The sequence below is a fragment of the Styela clava genome, chromosome 7, assembly GCF_964204865.1.
Source record: "Styela clava chromosome 7, kaStyClav1.hap1.2, whole genome shotgun sequence".
Classification (NCBI taxonomy): domain Eukaryota; kingdom Metazoa; phylum Chordata; class Ascidiacea; order Stolidobranchia; family Styelidae; genus Styela; species Styela clava.
The window spans coordinates 15,338,779-15,356,356 of record NC_135256.1 but is presented as its reverse complement, the minus strand read 5'-3'; the positions used below and the strand labels follow the sequence as shown (position 1 = coordinate 15,356,356).

Sequence of the window (17,578 nt, the reverse complement as noted above, 5' to 3'; positions counted from 1 at the left end):
GTATCGTCAGCTGCACAAATCCTGGCACAACTGCTACCAACCGGTGTCGGTATCCGTGTTGGTTCCAAACAGTCGTTTCGTGTGATTAAGTTATTTGTTTCCCATCATGCTCTCAAATTCAAAAGAATATCACTAATGGACTTGTATTATTTCTTATCTGAGAGAGTGATCAGGCAGATTGATTAGTTTTCATCAGGTTATTTCAATGTGAACAGTTTCGCGCAACACCGGGAAAGTTTATGCATATTGCTTCGCTTTAGATGAAATGGCGTTGATTTTGTTTTGCATTGGCAACCAATAGTCAGTACATCCACGAATGTTTTGGGTAGACTTATTCTATTTGAAGGCGTGATACAATGAGAGACTGTACTCCAAAAACAAGGGGACAGGCAGCTGATTTACCACTATGAAACAGCATGCTATCACAAGGCTTGACATAAGAATGTGGTCAGATACTGTATCCCATGATCCCTATTTTGGTACAGCTAACAAAAAGTCAATTGAGCCAAGAAAAAAGTCAAGCTTCACTCACTTGCTGCAAGAACGTTTAGGGTACTCCCGAAGTATGTGAACCAAGATGGCAGACACCGGAACATAGTATGTGTACCAGTTAAGGCCGTAATTTTATTCCCAATTTTCAGTTCTATTATGAGTTCGGGGACTAATCAGGTGACTCCTGTAGTTTTTGTACGTGAATTATGGCCTAAACCTAACCTGGTCGCAGACTACGTTTAGATGTTCGCCATCTTGGTTCACATACCTCGGGAGTATTCGTTTAACACAGAATGAATCTTTTAGGGCTTGTCATTGACCAGACTGCATTTGGACTTGGATTCATAACCCTAATCAATTAACTGCCAGTGAGCCTGAATCAACTCGAGTTTCAGATGACCCATGATTCAAGGTTGTGCTGAATAAGTTTTTGTGAAACAAACTCAACATACCAGACATAAGTTTTGATGGAATAAGCTTTTATTTTTTTGCAATCATGTGGCGTCAGGGTAAGATACGAACAAAGCATATTGTACATGAGAAGCACATCTAAGGAATGCATCACACAAACTCAGGCTTTTGAGAGAAACTTTACCACAAGAGAAATAATAACAAAAATAGCACACAAATAAATAAATGTTTTCCATGTACTACAGCAAAAGCTTGATTGTACTCAATACCCAAAAGCTGTTTCAGAAACAAAACTGTCACGATTATGCATTACTTTTTTTTGGTAATAATGCTTTTTTAAAATTTTTTGACAAAGAAAAACAAACAAATAAGATGTAGCTAAGGCACTACTGCAGTCCTTGTAAACAAAGTAAAGACAGTTTTTGCCATATATCTCAAGTTTCGTCATTGAACGATTGCACAGTTTAGTCACAATTTTCTCAATCAGAATCCTCATCTTGTGGTGGGTAGATCCCACCCCCTGGTGTACTCGGGGTGTACCCTGGTGAAGAAGGACTATATCCAGGGCTTGTTGGAGAATAGGAGTCTTGCGGACTTGATGGTGAATAGGCAGGGGTGTAGCTAGGACTTGCTGGCGAGTAAGCAGGGCTGGCTGGACTATATGACGGACTAGATGGACTGTAAGATGGTGATGCAGCAGCAGATTCCTGATCCCCTGGTGTGTATGTCGGACTCGTTGGAGTATACTGTGGGCTTGATGGAGAATATCCCGGACTTGAAGGTGAATAAGCAGGACTTGTTGGAGAATAGTTAGGACTGCTTGGAGAGTAGCCCAAAGATGGACTGTACGATGGACTTGCAGGTCCTGATTTTGGACTCGATGGTGAATAGTTTGGTGATGATGGCGAGTATTCCGGGCTTGCAGGCGAGTATGATGGACTCGATGGAGAATAGCTCGGGCTTGATGGGGAATATTTTGGTGATGTAGGACTGTATGATGGTGATGATGGAGAGTAAGATGGTGACGATGGTGAATAGCTCGGACTTGATGGAGCGTATTTGGGACTTGATGGGCTGTACTCTGGTGAGGCTGGACTGTAAGATGGACTAGCTGGTGAATACTTTGGACTTGATGGCGAGTAGCTCGGAGACGAAGGACTATATGAAGGAGACGATGGTGAATACTTTGGTGAGCTTGGTGAATAACTCGGACTAGTAGGCGAGTACGAAGGACTGGTAGGAGAATATGAGGGGCTCGTCGGACTGTAGCTCGGGCTGGTTGGAGAATATGAAGGACTTGTGGGGGAGTAGGAAGGTGAGGTTGGGCTGTAACTGGGTGAAGTGGGAGAATATGAGGGGCTGGTTGGGGAATAGGATGGTGAAGTGGGTGAATAACTTGGTGAAGTGGGACTGTAGCTTGGAGAGGTTGGAGAATAGCTTGGTGAAGTGGGGCTGTAGCTCGGAGAGGTTGGGGAGTAGCTGGGTGATGTTGGACTGTAGCTTGGAGACGTCGGTGAATAGGATGGACTCGTTGGTGAGTACGATGGCGAAGTCGGACTGTAACTTGGACTCGTAGGTGAATATGATGGACTTGTTGGTGAATACGAAGGTGACGTCGGACTGTAGCTTGGTGATGTAGGTGAATAAGACGGACTGGTCGGAGAATATGAAGGTGACGTCGGGCTGTATCCTGGGCTCGTTGGGGAATATCTCGGTGAAGTAGGTGAATACGTCGGACTTGTAGGTGTGTATCCTGGACTGTATTTCGGGCTTTGTGGTGTGCCTGGTGTCCCTGGTTCATAAGCAGGTGATACTGGTGAGTAACTTGGAGACAATGATGAATGCTTTGGCGATGGTATATATGGAGAACCAGGGCTTGCAGGTCCTGGTGATTGAGCAGGACTCCAAGCTGGACTGTATCCAGGTGAAAAACCAGACGCATCAGATTGTGCAGGAGAGAAAGCAGCAGCACTTGGCGTCATTCCAGAACCATAGCCAGGAGTAAATGCTCCAGCAAATGCTGGCGTTGCACCACCTGCCCAAGGTGTCATGCTCGGTGACATAGAACTTGGTGAAGCCATTGATCCAAAGAACATGCCAGTACCTAGAAGAAAAATGCAAAATTGGTTGAAATTTTTCTGGAAATCCAGCATAGGAAGTATAGTATGTAGAAATATGGTATGGTAAAGAAAGAAGTGGCACAGGTGCCACAATTAGGTCATTCTATACTCCAGATATTCAAAAAAGATGCATTCTTAATCTGATAATTTGTGAATAATATCATTTTCACCCAGGAAGCATATTTTTGGAAGTAAAAGTTTTGCTGTAGAATGGGTTTATTCAAATTATTCCAAAATTAATACCAAACCATTTTCGAATTAACATGTATAGTTCAATAAATAAATTAGAAAAATAACAGCAAGAACTACCTCCAACACCACCGATGTTTGTTGGGATTTCCATAGCCTGTTTGCATTTTTCTGCATCAAGTAATAATTGGAAACATCCTGTACCACCAGGTATAAGTTGTCCCAGCATGATATTTTCAGAAACTCCACTCATGAAATCGGTCTCAGCTGATGAAGCAGCCTGAAATCAGAAAGTTTTTTTAATGCTGATTAGCTGATATCAAAGTTATATAAACTCACTCAGAAGAACTTATTTAGTTGTAAATTCACGGGCAACCACGGATATGCGTGGGGGAGAAAGAATACAGAAGGTAGCGATTGTGTTCGATTCCTAAATTTTAATTAATGCAGCTATTGCAAGCCACTGACATGTAGACCAAATGGTCATATTGCGGCCATCCTATCCGTTCTGGACAAAGGCATGTATATATTTTCAATTTTGCTTCAATTTTTGTGTGCCCGTTTGCCTGGACGGCTAATAAAAACGATTTGATTGATTGATTGATTGTCAAGTCGTCAACAAATACAGTTTAATGCAATATGGCCTGATGGTTTATTCACATATTTAAAATGCTACAATATGCTTTTCGTATAAGAGACAAAGATGCTGGTTTCTAAAATATCTTTCGCATAGTGCCATAGAATTGTCAATTTTTAACTTAGTAGCAATAACATTAACTTGAGTACATTCAAATATTACAATGTGTAATATTATTCAACACCTACCTCCATAAGAATATCCACGGTTTCCTCAAACGAGCATCTCATCAGTGCTCCTGTTTCTTGTCTGTTGATTCCATGTCTCGTGATTGCCATCAAGTGTCCTTTGCATGTCATGACATCACATAGAAGAGCTAAGTGACGATAGTTTACATATGATCCATCGAAAGATATGACATGATTGATTTCACGCTCCAAGGCTTTTCGTACAGCTTCAATACCAAGCACCTGAAAAGATAGAGAGTATAGTGTTATAAAAAATAGTCCTCCATGAATCAGCATTTAAACCATCCAGGGCTGCATGAGATGACCATAAATACATGGTGACCGTACATTTGAACCCACGTACATTTGAACCCATGTGTATATCCACGGGTTCAATCTATATGCGGGTGCTAAAACCCATGGGTTAGGGTTAGTATGAGTTCAACTATCCGAAAAACAAAAAAAATTCCATAGATGCAATAGCATACAGGTGCAATTGTCATGGGTTCAAATGTAATGGAACCTAAATACATATATGACCCTCATTAGGGGGTGCAAAAATAAGACAAATAGAATAAGACCAACTATTCATGGTGCAAAAAACGAGACCTAACAAGAATTAAAAACCTATATGAGATTGTGACCAGGCTAAAGTTTGAATAGAATAGCCTATTACGTTTAGAAGATTAATTATTTAGACCACGAAAAGTAACTTCTTTATCATATTCCGGTTAGCTCTAAAAGATGCAATCTGTGCTATTAACTAACTATGAAATATTAAAATGAATTTGGAAGGTTATTCTAATTTTGGCGCAAAAACATCAGTGGATTGAGATATACCCTTAAGCCTAACATAAATTAAGCCCAGCCTACCGCAAATATTTCACAAATATCGTTGGAAGTTGTTCGAACAGGATCAATGTCCCTTTCCGATAATACTCTCATCAAAGCAGTTCCATCAGTTTCAAGAATCCAATCTTGCACTGCATTGAATTCACCTTCTTTGGTTATGACAATTCTTTTTTTGCTTTCTTCTTTTGGCAGATGCATATAAACCTTGAAGAAAACATTGATGTTATAGGACAAGTAGCCTAAATTCTTTCACAAACAACCAATCTTACAAATTAAATGCAGGCCCATCCTGGAATACTATTTCATGCAAGACAATGCACCCTTTGGAGATAGGTGGATATGTGAAAAATATAAAACAAAAACAGCAATTTAGCAAAATAAAGTAGACCTGCTCATTCTGAAGAGGAAATTAAGAAAATCTATGTTTTTGACAAGCCTGACTAGCCATTAGTTATAGAAAAATGCAAAGGCCGTGCTTGCGATCAATGGTGCAAATGAAACGGTGTTATGAAACCGGATAGTTTGCTCTTATTAGCGCAATAATACATAGAGCTCTCTCTTCCGTGCACAACAGACTATTATTGCGCAACTGTAGGGCAATATTTCTTCCTTCTATTTTGTCTTTATTTTCTCTCCTATTCCAACATAAAACGAGAGAAGAGAAAAAGGGAGTTCAACAGGGGAGGGAAACGTACAGACAATGTACTAAGATTGAAAAAGGGTGTCACATGAACAGGTCGTGATACTGTAGTTTGAATTATTTGCCAAACACAAACCATGGATAAATGGTACATACCAAACGAGCACCCATTAAACTATAGAAAACTGAGTTGACTGATACTTTGGTATCAGAACAACAAAAAAGAGAGAATAAATTTTAAGAAAAAGGCGTTTGACGGCAGGTATATAAACGCACACCAAGCGTTTACCGACTGGATGTTACAAGGTTGCCAAGTTCATTCAAACTGTTTGCACAACATGAGAGAAAAGAGCGATTGCGTGATTGGCCACCAACAACATAGAAATATATTACGAGACAGGAAACAAGCCTAATTTTGAGTGCTTATTAAAAGCAATTTCAGAAATTAAAGATTAATAATATGTGGGTGGAATAATAAATTCTAAACTTATATGAGTTTTTTTCTACAATCCTCAAATTTATTTTTAAACTTTCAGTCAGATATTAGTTTCATTACGTAAAGGCATTACAGCAGAGGTTGCAATAATATTGACATTATTTCAAACATTGAATTAAGTAAATAATATCATTTATGAAGTGGGGTGTTGTATCAGGAACAAATATAAAGAGCATCATGCTGAGAAAAAACATTGGGAGACAACTGTTTTTATATTATTTATTAATTAAGTTACAGTGAAATGTTATATTTCATGGATTCTTGGATATATTTCATTCAATTTCATATTATTGGTGATCCAAGACTCGAATATAACCATATATATAAATTTTATGAGATAATGTACTTCTTAATACTATTGAACTCCTTAATACTATTGAAATAAGGCACCAACTTACTTTAGCAATTTGCGGAATTCCTTGTAAGGTCATGTCCGTCAACATATTAGCTTCAATGTATCTTAGGAAAACATCATCTTCCATTTTATCAGCTTGTTCTTCTGTATCCTCGTCCATTTTTGACTCATCACTAAGAGAAAATAAGAATATTGTATCTAATCCTAAAGTCACAGGTAGCCATTTTTCTACAGCTAAGCAGTAATTTTACTATCTATGCATAACGAATGACAAAAAAGTACACAAAAATTATTGTTACATACTTGTTCATAATTCTGATCCGTAGAACAAGTTTTTCAGCGTTATCATCATTGAAAATACAATTGAGATCATCGCCGAACCCAGCACTAATTTTTTCAGCAATCTGTTCCATAGTCAACTTTTTATCTGAAAAACATTAGTAGCATGAGTAATGGGAACTTATCTGCTTCTAGATTACACAAATGAAACAACCAGTAGTTACCAGTCATTCTTTTCCTGTCCAATTCAATACGGAGTAACCAGGGTGAAATACGGCCGACATCAAAATCAGGCATTTCATAATAAACATTGACAAATTCTTGATCTTCTTGAATAACAGTGTTCATTGGATCAGGATCATAATAAATTGCTGTATTTGCAGTCACTTTCCTGAGTGTTGCATGCTCCAATCTACATAAGACATCCTGAAAAAAAAGAGGCAAGAATAAAGATATAAATTATAGCTCAAAGCAATACCACAAGAGAAAAAGCTTTTGAATAATATTTTCATAATATGTATGAAACAAGTGAGTATTGCTGGAATATGTGGACATGACGGCCGCACACAAGTTAAGGCCTGAGAGCACTTAGTTAGTCAAAATGATTTACCAACAGACAGAGACAGTTGAGCAATATGGAATATAAAAATGTTTCCCCATTTTTGAAATGAACGGCAGAATTTTTGACAAAAATATCAAGTCACCTAGATCTCTTTACACAGACAATTTAAAAAAAATTAGGAGTCAGAAATAGCCTTCTAGTGACTTCTTCCATTTTGCACTGGAAATTCCAAAGCAATTAGTTCACTTGTTGCCAAAAAAGTGATTTTTTCCAACAACCACAGCAAGAATTCAGCAAAACAATCCACTTCATATCAACAAGTTGAACCATACCTTGCATCTTTGGGCATCCCGGGTTGGTTGTCCAATCAAAAATATAGTAAGAGAAGGTGTTCTAGGCTTTTTTGAAATGTTGATCAATTCCTTCAAACGAGGTACACCAAGAGTGACGTTCTTTGCTGATACACCAGCGTAGTGAAAAGTATTCAATGTCATCTGTGTGGCAGGTTCTCCAAGTGATTGTGCAGCCAAAGCTCCCACCATTTCACCAGGATGAGCCTGTTTTATTCAACATAAATAAAAACAAACATTATAAGATAATGTTCTGCTTTATATTATTCACAGGAATGTGGTTTCAAACTTTCTGTTAACTTTCATAACATTGCAATCATAACTAGGTAACTGAAAAATGAAGGCATTAATCAAACTTACCTGAGCTTGTTGAAATCGTGTTTCTATTTCACCGAGAATCCATTCAAATGCTTCAGTGGATAATCTGAATTCCTCAGCAACACGTTTCGTACAGAGAGTAGATCTTTAAAAAAGTATTTATTGATTTTGACAAATAGTTTGATAATCAGCCTGATTATATTGGTTTAACAATATTCATCTTGTACAATAGGTCAGCCAATTTAAGTCTAAGTTTCAAATTCTTTCGACAGTACTTAACTTTTTATTAATAAACAATCAAACAGCCATATGCATTACCGGGTAACATTCAATATCGCACCGCTTATTTGAGAAAAATATTATAGACAGCTAGCAGAGGTATATATTAGACAACCAAACATACAACTGATACAACTGAGAAAATTCAACTGATCTTATAATATTCCTTCGTTTTGAACAAACTTAACAATGCAGGGGTCAATATAAACTTCATTTACCTCAAATGTACATTGAAAAGAAGAGTTGCATTATGTTGCGCTTCTTTGCTCAATTTATCTTCTCCACTCACAATGATGAGTTTTTTACTTAGGTCTTGGACTCCCTCAATTACACGAACAGGATTCACAGATGAAGGTTGTCTCAGATCAATATGAAATATTTTTTGTGCATTCCAGATCAATCTGCTGAGGTTTACAGGCAAAACAACCTAAAAGAAATTGTCAAGATATTTTGTGCTGCCACACTCATAAGTTGATACATAAACAACTTCAAACATTAATTTTGGGTTGAGGGGAAACAATTTCCAATTACATTAGTCTGTCTATTGATTTAGCTGCAGTTTTCGAATGGCTGAATAGAAGTCCCTAACCCAGAGTCAATTACTGAGTTAGGTCTCACTGACGATTAATTGAGTACGAATCCAAGTCATTTTATTTAGACGAGCCACTTAGAGGTTGACTCAACTGAAGCCTCCCCAACACTGATTTAAAATACCTTGCTGTCACCACTCGGGAAAATACTTCGAATAACTTCACGATCTGCTCGCAATGATTCAAATTCACCATCAAGTGCTTGTTGCATACTGACATCAGTTTGTATATCACGAATCAATTCTTCAGTCATGCAGTGACGCAAATGTCTTTCATTGTTATAATCCAGACGGAATTTCTAGAAATTACATACAAACATTAATATTCAATAGTGGCCATAATTTTCCATCTTACCAGGCATCCTTTACTGAAAGATAAACTTACTTTTTCAAAGTTTTTGTGACTTGGTTTCAATGTTGCCAGATTTTGAAATTCAACTCTTTCTCCAGCAAGTCCATCTTCACCATATCTCAATTGTATCATGTAATTGTTTGATTGTCGCAATGTTCCGTCATAACGTACCATCACAGATTCCATAGCCTTGATCAAACGACGCTGAATATAACCTGAAACAAGCAATATATTAATTTGGTGCAACAGAATTTTTCACCGATAGTCATTTAAAACTGATTTCTAGATGCGAGTGCAAGAAGATCAATGTATCCTAATTTCTGTAACAAATAAACAAAATCCAAGCATTTACCAGTTTCTGCAGTTTTGACAGCAGTATCAATAAGACCTTCTCTTCCTCCCATAGCGTGAAAGAAAAATTCAGTTGGAGTCAAACCAGCAAGATATGAGTTTTCAACAAATCCTCTGGATTCTGGACCATAATCATCCTGAGAAAACACGATTGAAAGTATGTTTGAATAATAGATAAAATTAATGGTAGTTCATCTAATTTTTCACTAATACGATTCACGAAGCAGACCGGACTGAAATGTTTGAACTGCTTTGCTTATAAAAATAGGACTAGGATTTTCAAACTGGATCTCACCTTTATAAAATGAGGAAGTGTTCTGTGTCTGAAACCAAACGGAATTCTTTTTCCTTCAACGTTTTGTTGCCCTACAACAGCAATGACCTATGAAAATACAAAATAACATAGTCAATGATATTTGAATAATAAAGAACACAACTGGAAAGTTGTACACTCGCATACCAATTTTACCATACTATCATTCAAAAACTGGAAACTTGGGCATGATAGACTTAGGATTCTTCCCACTGTAGCAACTAATACAATAACAGATAAGGCTTGTATAAGACTGGAATTGTAATCAATTGTGACTATTGCTGTTCTTGCAATAACTAGTGTGAGAGGGAATGATAAATAAGAATAAGAAATCATGTTTTGTCTGTATGTGAATAACGCAATGGACTGTATGCATCAGTTGGGGGCAAATATATATTGGTTACATGACATCTATACATTATCATTACCTGGGAAATATTAATTTTTGATCCTTTGGATCCAGCGACCACCATAGCCTTAAAATTGTTAAATTCAGACAAACTCTTCTGGGCAGATGAACCAGTTTTGTCACGAGCATCGTTCAAAATTCTATAAAAAAAATATTTATTCTATTATTTATTCTATAAAAAAAATATTATTTTTAAAAATCTGTACATTATACTTTATATCAGAAATTGAGATGAAAATAAATCTTACCTGTTCACTTGGTTCTCAAATGTCTGTCTCAATGTGTTACCAGGTGTTGGTTGCAAATCTTCTTTGTGGGCTTTTTCAATTACCTGAAACAAAAAAGATATTGGAAATCTTTTTTCTCCTAACAATACTGTAAAAAAACCTATAAACTATCTGGTGAAGAAGATGTAAATCATCACTTACCTCTATGACCTCTTGCTTTGCTTTACGAATCTGATTTTGAATATCTTGGTAGGTTTGTGCATCAGCAATAGTGTCTCCAATACCGATTGAGTGACCTTCGACCATCAACCAGTAGTTGACAACGGTTTGAATGTTTGAATAAAACTCACGACAAACATCTGGAGTGTGTTCCAGCGCCACCATGTGACACAATGATCCAGATGATGTTCCAAGTGATTTTTTGCAAATGATACCACTCAGAAGAGTACCGTTTTCGACTACAACCTGGGTATAATATAATATTTGGCATTGATACTTGATATTCTAGAACTGACATGGGCAACTAGGGCCCACGGGACATATCGTTGGGTAATTAAATCTGGCCCACCTGATGCTGCGCCAAAATAAAACCACATTTCGATGTTTTAGCTAAAAATAACTAAGGAATTCATTGAAATTGTGATTAAATTTAGTTTCGTCACCGTCCCTGGTCTAAAAGCCTTGCCCACCACTGCTCTAGAAATATTGATGAGTTTTCGGCCAATGTGGTAAACATCTAACGAAAAATACACTGGGACACAAGATACCATGAAAACGGTAGAACAGTTAAGCTTAGAAAATTGGTTATTTAAGCTTTGTTATGGAATGTTTGTAACTAATTGATGTTTATTGACTGTTCTGGGACTTGAAATAATTTTCATTTACCTTTGTATCACCAGGCGATATATGTTTATAAGGTCCAGAATCTTCTCCATCAGGATGAGTACTGTGTGTTCTGACACAGTTAATGCCTGGTGGGACAATCAATGAAAATACTTGTTTTCCAGTCCACAGTGGTTTTGGCTTCAAAATGGCAGGTTGTGGCATGTGCCCATCCCAGTTTTCAAGATACATTAGTAAATTCATGAAGAATGGCTGCAACGCAAAAATACATACAAATCAACTTTTTTTTATTAAAAAAGAAAAATTGAACCCTCAGGAAAAATTTCAAATTATTACATAACAAATAAATAGTTTTGTGGCTTGCATGTTTTAGTCAATTGATTCAATTAACAATTTACACCGCACTTCAAGGCTTTTAGAAGCATCATACTTCTGTTAATTAAGTAAATGTATTCCACTAATTTCTCAAAGCTCATGAGAATAATCCTAATAGGGGATGCGATGGATAACACTACAATACTATATTTCTACCAAATTGGGTATAATATTATAACCATGGTATATACCTTATCAATGAATGAATCTCTTTTGGTCATTTTCCTGACAGCGGTCAGTGTGTCCTGGACAATACCCATGACAGGACGATTGCTTTGCGGTGTGATGATCATACGAGGTACCATTGCTAACTCTAAAATCTCAGCTCTTGTTTCCATAGTTTGTGGTACATGCATGTTCATCTCATCACCATCAAAATCAGCATTATATGGAGTCGTTACAGACAAATTCATTCTAAGAACATTTACAATATATTAGAAAAATATATTTATATTTACACAAAAAAGCTGTGATCCTGAATTAACTGAGACATGATAAAAGCATGGATTATACAACCAGGTGGCGAGACATTCAAGTTAACGTAAAATTCCTACAGATATAAAAAAGAAGTTAATAATGTCAACCTGAATGTGGACCAAGGTAAAACTTTAACTTTGTGTCCCATCATAGACATTTTATGCAGTGTCGGCTGACGATTGAATACAATAACATCGCCGTCTTTGATGTGACGTTCAACCTGTCAAAGGGTCGTATGACATCACTATTACGTGTACTTTTTCAAGACTTATAGAAATTGCATTAAACAGTACCTAGTTCAGATCATAAAAAATCAATATGCAAAGCAATACATAATGAATCAATTTGCCTTATGATTTAGCCGCCTTAAGATCTTTTCTCTCCTCCAGGATAAATATAAAAATGCTGTCCTATCCATTTAGTTTGTGTAGATTTATTTCAATAATTTAAAGAAATGTGCGAATACAACCAAATTCAGAAAATACTTTCATATTTATAAGTATTCAGCGCAGTGAATGAAAATTAATAGGTTTCGTCCAGTTCTCTCATAAATTTTCCACCATTCGCTTCTTAGTTAGGTAGAATCAAATCATACCTTGTATCCAACTTGCAGATGTAAGTCAGACGGTTTTGGATGATAACGAAGATCAATTCGATCTCCCGAATCTCTTATGATATATTTTGCACCAGGATATTGATTATTTCCTCTTCTAACTAACTCTTGCATTCTGTCGATGTTAAATGGAGTGACAATTTCAGGATAAGTGAGATTTGCAGCTATGGAACGAGGAACACCGATCTGCAAGTAAGAAATTTTGACTTGTTAAGTTTTAAAAATTTCAAATGAGAATCAATTGATGTAATAATTATTATTAAACAGATAAATTAGTAAGATTAAATACTGATACACATCTTTGATACACATATGCTGCTATAGTTTTTAATAATGTAACAAGATATGCTTTATTTAGGCTCACATAGAAAACAAAATGTAATCTTAATTGAAATTTTGAAACTGGAAGTAAGAATATAGCACGTCAAAATTGAACAGGAAAACATACAACAGGATATCAAAATGATTCTGATGATATCGTGAACATGTAAAGCATGAACAGAATTTGTCATTACAACATGAAAATAACGAACAAAAACAATCAACAAATGATCATATATCGTTAGTGTATGATATCCTATCTCCATCTATGTACTAGTATGCATGCAATCAGGGATAAAAAAAATGCTACCATTCATCAGTTATCATTTTATTAATTGAAGTATAGTATCTCACTGTATCAATTTTCAAATTAGGATCAGGAGTGATGACTGTTCTTGCAGAGAAATCAACACGCTTTCCCATCAAATTTCCACGAATTCTTCCTTCTTTTGCTTTCAGTCTTTGCTTGATTGATTTTAGTGGTCTTCCTGATTTTTGCAATGCCTGAAATGAAATAATAGCTCTGTTTTATAATATATACATAGTCGATTATTTTTTTGTTTCGATTTTCTTTACAAAATCCCAAACAGTACAAGCAAAATTAGTCAAACCTAAATAAATGAGAATTGGTTTATATGTGGTAATTATGCTAAGCAACATCTTGAAAAAATAATATCATCTTCTTGTCGTCTATAAATATTACTTACTCTCGGCACACCAGGTAATTCATTGTCAAATAACGTAGCAACATGGAATTGCAATAATTTTATATCCTCTGCAATAATATGAGCTGCGGTTCCATTCTGTTCATTTCTTTTTAATTGTTGGTTTGATTTGATAATATCAGCAAGCTTGTGGGTCAAATCATCCTGTTAAGCAGAGTATGGAGATTAATTAAATACCAGATGTTTTTCAATTTGAACAAAGTCCTGTACAAGAAGTTACAGTTACAGATATGTAAGGATCTACTATATATTCAAAGGAACGCAATTCTCCTGGTCCTCTTATTTATATAATACACATTTGACTCTTTAAAACACTGAATGTATGGAATATAAACATATAATTGCTATTCAGTGTTAATACTCTGAATTTGCTATTTATCTATTTTGGTAATTCAACCCTACAAAGAAGATAATCTAATACTAACCTGACTTCTGGCACTACCACCACCCATTACAACAGAAGGTCTGACACAGAGTGGTGGGACGGGGAGAACAGTTATTACCATCCATTCTGGTCTCGCAAATCTAGGATCCATTCCCATTATTTCAGATTCTTCATCGGAGATTCGCTGCAAAAATAAGAAACACAACAAAATTAGTTTGAAATATGGTGAGAAATTTGTTTGTTAAAGACAATTAAATCCCACTATAGTTACCCACTATATATAGAATCAAACTATGGTTAGAATCAAAAGCCACAAGCCGCACACAATCAATACCTCGACTGTCATTATATGTTTGTCTTCAGGTCTCAAACCCGGCCCTGCCTTAAGTGATCATTTTGTATTAATGAAAATAATCATACTTTGAATATTTCATGAACTCTCTCAGCAGTGAGTGGAATTTTTTTCTCTTGTGAGTCTTCATTCACATGTTTCCACTCAGCAACCAATTCAAGACCAGTCCTTTTAATTTTTGGTTGATATCGACCACAACCCCCATGTCCAACCCTAAAAACATAATATTCTCAGTTTAGAAATTTAGTGCAAAAAAAATTTGGATCATAACTGTTTTTGAAGAATTTGGATAATGGGAATTAATGTGTTTTTAAAAAATTTACTTAATTAAATTGCAGATAAAAAAGGAGGAGAACATTACTTCTTAGGCTCCTCATCCTCTCGTTGCTGAACATCAAATGTTTCATCCATTTCCTCTCCACCTTCACAAATGTTTTTTCCTTTACACAACTCGTAAACATTTAGTAAACGTTTTCTCGGCTGACCTTTGGACTTTCCAAGAATTGTTCGAATTTTGGGATTCCCCTGAAAAGTCAATTATATTATATATACAATCTAAAATACCCATATACCCTATCACTGAATTGTATCACATGGGGAAATAGTCAAGTTTGGAAAAGGAAAACTAGTCAAAATGGTTGAGAAATCACAATATTGTTAATAATGGGTCTGCATCTAAGCAAGTTGAGTCCGAAACAACAGTCTCCTACCTTGTCAACAAGCATTTTGGAGCAATAAAAGCAAACACATCGTAAAACTTTTATAGTCTTTGTAAGAAAACCAACATGAAAAACTGGTTTCGAAAGGTCAATATGTCCAAAATGTCCTGGGCAATCAGTCATATTTCCGGCACAAGTCTGACATCTAAAATAAGAATAAATTAAATTGATTAATATGATAATAATTGCAGCATGCTTATTAAGTGTGATTGCATTGGGCAAGTGAAATATATAAGTGGATAACAGCATTCTGTATATAGATTCAAGAACATTCCATGATGTAACAGACAGATATTAAACTAATCGCACCTTGACATACGATCAATAACACCTTGACGAGGGTCCATTAGACCCAATAATTTGGGTCTGCCACCTTCCGATGCTTCTGGATATTGCACCCCACCTTCCGTCACAGACATTCGTTTCTGTGAAAAAGATATGTCAGTAAATTTCAAATACTTATAAACACCCTGTTTTAATTCCCTGAATTTATACCGAACTTCATTGGTTTCTGCCCTCACATCAGAAACGTATTATAGGTAAATCAAGTATCGCTCTCAATATATTTTTCATCTTGAAATTACCATGTGATTTTAAATGACCAAGTGGACATAGAGAAAAATAATAAAAGAGAGTGTGTATGCTGTGTGTTTGCAACCATGTATTAATGACTTGCAACAAAAATACTGAATATAACACTATGCTGAATATATGGAAATACAAATGATGAGATATACCAGCTTATTAACGGGATGACTGTAGAATTGCAAAAAAGCAGACACGCAGCTTAGCATACATGTGTCGTGTCTATGACAATAATTGTCAACTCTCCTGATATTTTTTGAGAGGTGGTTTCAGAAAAAAATAATTTAATGTTGTGATTAGTTATCGCATCAGGATTCGTTTTGGCGCTGAGGAAATTTCACACAATAAAAAATTTATTACATGAAGAAAATGACAATTAAATTTTATTTTTATCCCTAGTCGACTACTCCTTTAATTGCATGTATGCTTCTTATTTTTTACAGTTCTGTTGAATTTCATTAACATGAGAGTAGGAAATTTTCGAACTATAGACAATTTTTTATTGTACAACGGTCAATATCCTTCGGTGCAAGATAATGAAGATTATATTTATTACGTAACCCAGACTGACAATATAGGATTTCAGGTGAAGATTGCTTCAGAATACGGTTGTTAAAAGCGTAAAACTTCATAATAAACCAATATGTTTCATTTAATACAATAAATGACTTGATAAAGTTGTATATTTATTGTGCAAAAACATGACCAAAATGACTCAATAAACACTTGTTACATCATCAAAAAAATTGCACTCCCCAATAAATGGGATCAGAGAGAAAACACTTGAGAAAAACTGGATGGACATTTATATTACTAATATTTCATATTGAACTACAGTGAATATGATGTCATATTGTACAATCAAAAACACACTTTTTCCTTGTCCCTGCGCATGCAAGGATAGATAACACAGAGTACGAAACAAATACATGGATAAAGGAAATATTGGTCAACCATGAGAGAGTGTAACCGCCGATCAATTGTTTCAAATGTGACCACATGTAAAATGAGCATTTTTTGTCTTATAGAACCATTATAAGACAAGCATGTGAATAATCAACATTTCAAACAAACAAGAAAACTCATAAAGTCGTACTGAGATAAACATATTCACGTACAATCTCATCTGGACTGAGGATACCAAACTGGACACGTTTGACATTCTTCAGAGGTATAGTTGATTCTGTCAGAGTCCCCATCTTTCTCAGTTGTGTTTTGCAAATGGACAAACAACGTTTTTAAATTTGCCGCCGGTCGAAGTGACGCGCCGACACCTTTCGTGTTTATGCTCAATACTGGATCATACACCAATTTTAAATCTATTCTGGCAAAAATCAATCGGAAAGTCTCGTTATTCGTCCTCCTGGTATAAAACAACCTCAAAAGACAATTAACACTAATTTACTGACGTAAGTAAGTGCAAATGTCATAAACAGCACTGACGCGGAGAGGCTTTCCAGAGAGACGTCGCCGACGGTACACCACGAGGGCTTCTGATTGTCGACGGCGTGTTGCTGCTTTTATATTACTTGTTGAAGAGGCGGGGCTTTCTTCTGAGTGATGACGTCATTAACCAATTTTTGTGACAACAGTAGCTTGTGATTGGCTGATGAAACGTGACCGAAGGATAAATGAGAGAATGACGATGGACAGTTTAGGAAAAAATCTATCAGCTGAGTCGCTTCGGCCGCGAAAGAGAGAAGGTAAATATGTGAGAAAGCGCGCGTATTTAGCCCTGTGGGTCAGGTTTGCTCGTTATTCTCATTTGCCGTAGCTTTTTTTCTTTCCTCATATC

The 17,578-nt window shown here is 36.1% G+C and overlaps 1 protein-coding gene across 1 annotated transcript; it reads right to left on the bottom strand.

Annotated features, from left to right (window-relative positions):
* Positions 1–954: 954 nt before the first annotated feature.
* Positions 955–17,285, bottom strand: LOC120327714 (DNA-directed RNA polymerase II subunit RPB1-like). The gene is made up of 29 exons (XM_039394060.2): positions 16,902–17,285; positions 15,508–15,623; positions 15,190–15,343; positions 14,841–15,004; positions 14,548–14,692; positions 14,168–14,311; positions 13,725–13,886; positions 13,372–13,521; positions 12,679–12,882; positions 12,191–12,303; positions 11,798–12,020; positions 11,274–11,483; positions 10,590–10,853; positions 10,410–10,492; positions 10,181–10,301; positions 9,735–9,821; positions 9,441–9,576; positions 9,122–9,303; positions 8,862–9,035; positions 8,366–8,574; positions 7,911–8,013; positions 7,533–7,757; positions 6,863–7,064; positions 6,663–6,786; positions 6,403–6,532; positions 4,890–5,072; positions 4,038–4,259; positions 3,333–3,492; positions 955–3,007 (listed from the first exon to the last, which is right to left on the bottom strand). The coding sequence occupies exons 1-29, from the start codon at positions 16,980–16,982 to the stop codon at positions 1,383–1,385; spliced, it is 6,096 nt and encodes a 2,031-aa protein (XP_039249994.1). The 5' UTR covers positions 16,983–17,285; the 3' UTR covers positions 955–1,382.
* Between the last annotated feature and the right edge of the window lie 293 nt (positions 17,286–17,578).

What these genes read in the sequence shown, in the direction of transcription:
- LOC120327714 (XM_039394060.2), bottom strand. Translation starts at nt 16,982, where the DNA reads ATGGGGACTCTGACAGAATCAACTATACCTCTGAAGAATGTCAAACGT. An exon ending in CCAAAATGCTTGTTGACAAG is followed by an intron (nt 15,005 to 15,189) that starts GTAGGAGACTGT and finishes TTGACTTTTCAG; the next exon opens with GGGAATCCCAAAATTCGAAC. An exon ending in GGGATGCCCAAAGATGCAAG is followed by an intron (nt 7,065 to 7,532) that starts GTATGGTTCAAC and finishes CTTTTTTTTCAG; the next exon opens with GATGTCTTATGTAGATTGGA.